The 8,390-nt window shown below is 44.0% G+C and overlaps 1 protein-coding gene across 1 annotated transcript in view; it reads left to right on the top strand.

The window, feature by feature from the left end:
- Nucleotides 1–5,962: 5,962 nt before the first annotated feature.
- Nucleotides 5,963–8,390, top strand: part of ENTREP2 (endosomal transmembrane epsin interactor 2) — a 490,869-nt gene continuing 488,441 nt past the window's right edge. The window contains 1 exon segment of the mRNA XM_079122168.1: nt 5,963–6,301. Within this exon segment, the coding sequence (XP_078978294.1) occupies nt 6,083–6,301 (219 nt within the window). The 5' untranslated portion in view covers nt 5,963–6,082.

The raw sequence follows: 8,390 nt of genomic DNA, 5'->3' as shown, positions 1-8,390 counted from the left end.
AAGATTTTTTGGCTATCTGTGGCCCCTGCAATTCCATAAGAATTTGAAGATTGACATTTCCATTTCTGCAAAAGAGAATCTTGATAGAGATTGTGTTGAATCTGTAAAGCATTCTGTAACCGACATCTTAATATTCTGTTTATGTCCGTGAACACAGTATGTCCTTTTCTATATTTAGGTCTTAATTTCTTGCAGCAATTTTTTGTAATTTTGGGTATACAAGTCTTTCATCTTCTTGGTTAAATTTATTCCCAGAGATTTTCTTCTTTTAGATGTTATTATAAATGGAATTGCTTTATTAATTTTCTTTTTAAATTGTTCATCATTGTGTAGGGAAATACAATAGATTTTTGTGTGTTGGTCTTTCACCTGTAACTGCTGAATTCATTATCTCTAATAGCTTTTTTTGTGAATTCCTTTTGAATTTTCTAAATATAGGATTATTTCAACTGCAAAGAGATGGTTTTGCATTTTCCTTTCCAATTTTGATCTTTTTATTTCTTTTCTTGTCTAATTGCTCTGACTGGAACTTCTAGTACAATGTCAGGTAAAAGTGGTACACACAGATATCTGTTTCACATTCCTGATCTTGGTGAAAAAATGTAAGTCTTTAATCATTGACTATGATGTTAGCTATGGGCTTTTTATAAATGGCCTTTATCATGTTGAGGAACTTAAGGAATGTGAGCTTAAAATGCTATTTGTAGAAATAATTCGAGACCTAGGATGATGTTATCTTTCTCTAGAAAGGATTTTTTAAATTGTTTTTGTCAGTTCCTAGAAGTTTAAGTAAAGCAGGATTACCTTGACTCAAATTTGGGGTTGGGATTTTGGGGTGCTTGTGACCAGAGGGAAAGTTGGTTTTTTCCCTTACTCCTGTGGTGCAGCTGTTAGGGGTTTCATCACAAGGCAGGCAACTGGTTTATATGGTCCCCGCCCTTGGAAAGCCCTGAATTCAAACTCATCTTCTTAACCCCCGTGCTGTAAACTCCTCTCTGGGTCCCTTCTCTTGGATCTTTATCTGATTTTACCTCATTATCTCTATAATTCCTTGATACCTTAAAGAAGATAGACAAAAAATATTTCTTTTTTTTATTAAAATCTTTTTTATTTTTACAGACTGCATTTTGATTCATTGTACACAAATGGGGTACAACTTTTCATTTCTATGGTTGTATACAATGTAGATTCACAACATTCATGTAATCATACATGTACATAGGGTAATAATGACTCATTCTACTATCTTTCTGTCCTCTACCCACTTCCACCCCATTTTCCTCTACACCATTCAAAGTTCCTTCATTCTTCTCTCCCCCCCCCCCCATTATATATTGTCATGCACTTATCAGAGAAAACATTCGGCCTTTGGTTTTTTGGGCTTGGCCTATTTCACTTAGCATGATATTTTCCAACTTCATCCATTTACCAGCAAGTGCCATAATTTTATTCTTCTTTATAGCTGAATAATATTCCATTGTATGTGTATATATATATATATACACACACACACACACATATATATGAATATATATATATATATATATATATATATATATATATATATATATCAGTGTCTTTATCCATTCATCAATTGAAGGGCATCTAGGTGGGTTCCACAATCTAGCTATTGTGAATGGAGCTGCTATGAACACTGATGTGGCTGCATCACTGTAGTATGCTGATTTTAAGTCCTTTCGTTATAAATCAAGAAGTGGGATAGCTAGGTCAAATGGTGGTTCCATTCCAAGTTTTCTAAGGAATCTCCACATTGCTTTCCAGAGTGGCTGCACCAATTTGCAATACCACCAGCAATGCATGAGTGTACCTTTTTCCCCACATCCACGTCAACACTTATTATTGCTTGTGTTCTTGATAATAGCCATTCTAATTGGAGATAGATGAAATCTTAGGGTGGTTTTAATTTGCATTTCTCTAATTACTAGGGATGATGAGCACTTTTTCACATATTTGTTGATCACCTGTATATCTTCTTCTGTGAAGTATTTGCTCATTTCCTTAGCCCATTTATTGTTTGGGTTCTTTGTATTTTGGGTGTAAAAGTTTATAAACTTTGGAGATGAGTGCTCTGTCTTCTGGCTTTAAGGTTGCCTTTAGTAGAGAAGTAACTAGTCTGCCCATCCTGACAGTGAAGTTTCTCCCCTATTACTCTTCCAAAGGCAGAGACTGTGAGATCCAGGTACAACTTTCCTCTTTCTTAGAAAGGATACAAAGGGAGATGAAGGGGTTTGGGGGAAGGAATAATAGTAGAGGGAAACAGACATTAGTATGTCATGTACATATATGACTGCATGACCCACGTGATCCTGCAATATGTATAATTAGAAAAATGAGAGATTACATTCTATATATGATCTATCAAAATGTATAAATGCATTCTACTGTCATGTACAACTAATTAGAACAAATAAAATAACAAAATTAAAAAGAAGAAAGGATACAAAGGGACAAGTTTATCTTTCATCCATCTGTGGAGAAGTACTTGTGGAAAAGAGTAAGAATCCGAATCAACTGTGTGGTGATTGAGGCATTTGTAAAGTTGCTCATCTTCCCATTCTGCAAACAGGCACAGAACCTGCTGTTCATCAAAAGTGCAGCCTTTTGCAGGTTCTAAATCTGTCTTGCCTTAGAACAATGGACTTAGTCTATCAGTCCCATCGGATTCGGGGAGAAGAACAAGTTGCAAAAAATTTGTCTGAAGAGTCTCCAAGAATTTGTTATAACACTAAGGCAACACTTTTTAAGCAATAAACACTGAAAATCAAAGGAGGTTAAAAAATTATTTGGATCAGAGCCAGGAGGATGTGCTTGGGTCAGCGCCCTCCTTTCTCCCTCCCTTCCTCCCTCCCTTCCTTCCTTTTTGGTTAAATTTATTCCCAGGAATTTTCTTCTTCCCTCCCTCCCTTCCCTTCCTTCCTTTCTTTATGGTTAAATCACCTGAAATCAACTTTCTTTAACAATTTGTATTTCTAAATTCCAGCTGTTCATTGAGGCAATTTTAGCTGCTGCAGTTAATATGACAGGACTTAAAAAGTCTGTAACACATGGTGTGAAATAAAACGTATAGCTGGCTATTGATTTGGATTGAGCTCCTACACTAGGCTCCAACAGACCAAAACAAAATGGAATCCCTCAAGCTTAAGTTCCAAGCTGAAATAAAGTTGTTAATCTGACCTCAGAAATCAGGAAAGAGGGAGATAATAGTCAAATTTCCTAACAGTCCAGTTTTAGTAAGCATGTAAGAATGTTCCTTCTGCTTTAACCTTTTACAAGGAAAGTAACTTTGAAATGATCAACGTTTTTTGTACCTTACTTTTTGCTTTCTTTGGTCATTTCTTTCTCTTCATATTGGGCCTGTGTTGCAGAGTGTAGCTCTCTGAATTTCTTCTGATTCTGAGGGCTACCCAGTTCACCACTCCTTCTTTGCTCAAATATAGTCTTACATTTATTTTGTCTCAAGTGTTTCTTTTACCAATAGAACTGAATTTTAGAATAGCAAAGTAAGTGCTTTCTGGTATAGTCTTTCCCTCTGCTTCCAAACCAAAATTTTTAGTGAAGGTAGGTCCTTCTAACACACCTTCACCAAAATCTCCTGCTTTTTGGAGTTTTCTTTCCATACCATTCATACATTTAAAAAAATGAGTTCACATTTATTTCGGAAGCACATTTAATTTATAAATGGGAGTTCACTGGAAGCTGACAACTGACAATGCCTTCCAAACATCTCTCAAATCCACCCAATTCTGGATGTATACACCATCTCTACCTTAATCCAAAACACAGCCACTTTTTGTCAAGCTGACAGCAACAGCCTTTGGGCTCCTTGAGCATCCTCAGTTCGTTTTCATTCATCCCCCCCTCCCCCGCCCGGGCCCCATTTTCTATATTGTGATTAGAAAGCTCTTTTCCAATCTCATCATCTTTTGGGGGGGTGTGTAGGGGAGTGGGGAGAGACGCACTGTGTAGCTTCTTTGTACCACTGAACCTGTTTGCCTCTGGCCTCAGAGCAATTACCTGTGTGCTGCCTGTTTCCCCAGGAGATTGAAAATCCCCTGAATACAGGATGCTTCTCTGTTTTTGCTTGTCAGGCACATAGTGGGTTTATTTTTGAATAGTATACAAAGTCAATAAACTTTGTAATTTGTTTATGTTTTGCTAATTATTTCTGTCCAGGTCCCTTACAGGCAGGATTTGGTCTGCTCTGTTCACAGATGTACCCACTAAGTGTCTAAAAGAATGGCTCCTGCTTAGAAAGCCCTCATGTGAACTTTTGTTGGAAAAAATGAATGAATGAATGAGGGAGGTGAGGGCAAAGAGCGTCCAACTTCTTTCCAGTCCAGGATCATGCTCTGGCATTGTTTCAAGCCCTTACAAAGTGTTGCCCTGAGAATTTCTAGATAGAAAATGTCTCCAGGAAATTGGAATTTGTAACTAGAGTGCTCTAAACAATGCCCGCCAGAGGCTTAGTCATTTTACAAAGAATTGGGAGAGCAGGCAGCGTTTGGCCATAGGCCAATATTTTGAGGTCAGCTACTTTATCTGTGGAATTCCTCACCCCCTGCTCATCCCTTGGCCATCCTGTTAAATTGGAAAATAAATCCCATCCCTGGGTAAGGTGTTGGCTGATAAAGGCTTGAGCTATTGCCCCTTCAAGGGGAATTTGCATTTTAATAGAGGCTGGTCAAGCCCCAAAGGAATCAATATCTCTTAACAGTGAAATTTCAAGCACCAGCAATTGAGATATTTTGGGGCCAGACACTTCAGTGTTTCTGATCCAACAGGGGACTCCCTAAGTACTGCCAGAAGGCCATGGAAGAACGGTCTCTAAAATGACCTGCTGTTTCCTTTTATTGTTTTCAACTTTACCTTTTTGCACCTGATTCTTTCAGTCATCCTAACAGGCACCAGTCTCTTAATATGTCAATGCAGTCCTTTTTAATACCAGTAATCTTAAAGTTGTCTCATCGGTAGGGCCACAAAGGAATTAATACTACCGAAATTTCCAGGTTTCCTAGGAATTCCAAGGAAGTTAATACCTAGTTATTTAAAACAACCTTGGCAAGAGAGAGTAGAGATGGTTTAATAAGTTGCTGATGATATTGTTCATTTAAATTCGTTTTGTGAAAAAAAAAAAAAAATTTCAAAGCCCAAATGTTTGACTCGTATTAAAAGATCTGCAAACGAAAGATAGATACGAAAACACCAGTATGACCCGGGAATGTTTTAAGTGCCGAGTCCTCCGATGCCAAGTTCTCAGCGGATGACTTGGGAAATTCTGGAACTGCAGAGAAACGGCATCTTGGATCTTGGATTTCTGCATTCCAGAAAGGTTCCTGGCCGCCACACCTGAGGGCAGCTTTGGGAATTCACCTCTTCCCGGCTCCCCGCCGAGCCCGGTTGTCTCTCCACCCTCAGGTGGGACCATCCTTGGCCTGCCCTAGGTTCTGCCCGCTGGGTTGGCGGACCCGACTCCCACTACCCTGCCGCATCACTAGCCAAGGGCTCCGCTGCGGAGATCGTTGCCCTTGCCCTTGTCACGCTGCGGTCCCTAATCTTTCCCTTCGGATCGGCTGCCAAACACTGGCGGGAGTCGTGAGCGCAGAGGATCAGCCAGGGGACCACACCTGCGCCCTCGCCCACCCGCCTGTGTGGGTCGGGGCTCCAGCTCCAGCCCGGGCCCAGCGCTCGGCGGCGGGGCTCGCGCCCGGAGATAGCGGCCGCTCGCGCCCGGCACAGAGGCTCGCGCACGCGCTCGGGCCGGGGAGCGCGCGGGCGGGCGGGAGAGGGCGCAGCGCTGCGCGGTCGGCTGGCAGGCAGGCGGCTCGGCGGCTCTGCGGAGCGGTGGCAGCGGCATGGGCGCAGGCACCGGCAGCAGCTGCGGGCACCAGGCTTCCCGCCCGGCCCAGTCTGCTCCCGGCGCGCGACCGTCGCAGCCTCCGCAGCCAGCTGGGAGGTGGTCCCCGCACCCGGAGCAACTTGCCTCGGACCCTCTGTGAGGAGAGGCGGCGGCTTGCGCCGGGGCCGGGCTGGAGCCGGGCGAGGCGTACTGGCGCCCGGCGCTATGCCTCCGGCCGGCGGCCCCCGCGCGCCGCGCCCCACCGCGCTGCCCCATAGCCTGTCCCGCCTGCGCGAGTGCCCCGGCCGTTCCCGCATCGTGTTGGCGCTCGGGGCCACGCAGATGGCGCTCGGATGCCTCATCGTGGCTGTCAGCTTCGCCGCGTTGGCGCTCACTACCTCCGCCCGCGTCCGCCACTCCTGCCCCTTCTGGGCTGGCTTCTCGGTGAGTGTCTCAGGCCCGGCAGGGACCGGGCTCCGGAGAGAGCGCGTGCCCAGGACTGAGGCGCTGCAGTCGCCGGGACGCCACCGCGGGCCCCAAGTTGGGATGCGAACGCCCAGGGTCGAGCAGCTGCAGCGCGGGGTGCAGTTCAAAACTCCGGGCAGAATAACTCCGGGGACTGACTCGCGGGTCGCGGAACGTCGCGTTCGCTTTTCCATTGAGCTTATCCGCGGAGTTACTTTTCTTAGAGAAACAGAAGGCTGGCGCCCACCCTTCGCCACGCAAGGGTGGGCAGCTCTCCATCATTTGCCGGCGGGCCCTCCGGTACTAGGCGCGCTGTCGCGTCCAAGGTGGGATCCGAACCCAGTGCGGTGCTACATGTCCGCGAGCTCCTCGCCTTCGCGGGTGGTCCTAGCTGGGGTGGAGGAAGCGTGGCGCGTACTGTCAGGTTGCCGGCTAGTCCCGGCGGCGGTGACCAACCTATCTCCTCTGGCCACTCACTGACTCCGTGTCAGGCACATGGTTTCCCGCCCCTAACGGACTGCTGAATTGGGTAGCAGACCTGCAACCGGAGTCTGGGGTGCTTGTTTTCTGAGCTTCAGACTGTCAGAATGAGAGAAGCCAGTGACTAGTCAACACCAGGAGATCTCTATTAAACAAGCGATTGTCACTAAGTTAATTCTTGACATTTTTTAGCATTTTGTTGAAAGTTGCTTTCCCCCTATATTAATACAGAACGGACATATGGGAATGGTAAAGATATATGCAGAGCAGATATTTATAAAGAGAGGCACTTGTTCTGAGAACTCTTGACATCTGTAACTACATTTGGTTTATGGTGCTGAAATACATCGTATAGACTTACACTGTAAACTCGGTATGTTTAAATTCCACCTACAGAAATCCAAACCAAGCCTTTGTAATAAAGATTTGCTATTTGTTCTTGAGTTTTAAAATTAAAACGCGCGCGCGCGCGCGCGCGCGCACACACACACACACACACACACACACACACACACACACACACACACAAAATGACCAGCTTGCTTTTATTTATTTAATTTGTAATGGCCTTTGTTCTCTAAGTTCCTTTCGTGGCTTTTAAAATGAGATCGGAGCAAAAATGCCTTTGAAACACGGATCAATACAGGTGTGGTTGTTCATCCTAATGGGGGTATTAATTTTCAAAGCTTATTTCAGATTAGGGGGTGAGTCTTGCAGAGCTGAATAGGAATAACATAATGTGTGGTCACAGCTTCCAGCGTTTAAATCAATGAGAGGGGGTGGGACGCAGGAACACGGGAGCCCTGATTCAAATACTTCCCTGTATATAGTCTTTACACATCTGTTGCTCAATTTTTAGTATTATTTAATATACATTTTTTTTTTTTTTTTCATGTCTGTCTACTGGGCACTGAGGTTTCAGTTTGCTGGAACCAGCCTACAGGTGGCAGACTGGTGAATTAGCTCCACTTCCTGGCTCCTCCCTGACATCAATAAGCCACCCCCTCCGCGCGCCCCAGCCTTAGCACTACCCCCAAGGCTATGCAAAGAGAACTGCCCCTTAATAATAAACCCCAAAGAGAAAACATTAATGGGGCACAGTAGAAAGACTATGTAAAAAATGCACACTCAAAACATTTCAGTTTAAAGAGTTAAGTATGTAAAACAGTTAATTCGATTTGTGCTTCAAATGTTATTCTCTATGACAGCTATAAGATAGTAGTTCTGGCTCTCCATGATTCAGAGTAACTCCACAAATTTGTGTGTGTGCACATTTCTCTAGGCTCTGGTGAACAGCAATAAACCAATAATAAACTGTTTACATTTTAGAGAGTTTAAGGTAACTTCTGCCCAGGATCCATCTCCTCATTTCCCATCTTTCCATCAGTTTTCTCCTGGACTTCTTTTCAATCTTCAAACTTAATGTGCCCCAAGCACATTCAAAGAATTTTAATACAGCATATACTATCTTTCACATATTTTCTCTGCCCTTTCAGAAAGGGTGGTTGGTTTCATTTACGTTGTGACAGGTTTGCATGATAATGTGGTTGTGAATGGGTAGCATGGACCACTTGCCATACAGACAATT

This window comes from Sciurus vulgaris (assembly GCF_902686455.1).
Source record: "Sciurus vulgaris genome assembly, chromosome: 2".
In the NCBI taxonomy this organism is placed as follows: Eukaryota; Metazoa; Chordata; class Mammalia; order Rodentia; family Sciuridae; genus Sciurus; species Sciurus vulgaris.
This window is presented reverse-complemented; position numbering and strand designations above follow the sequence as displayed.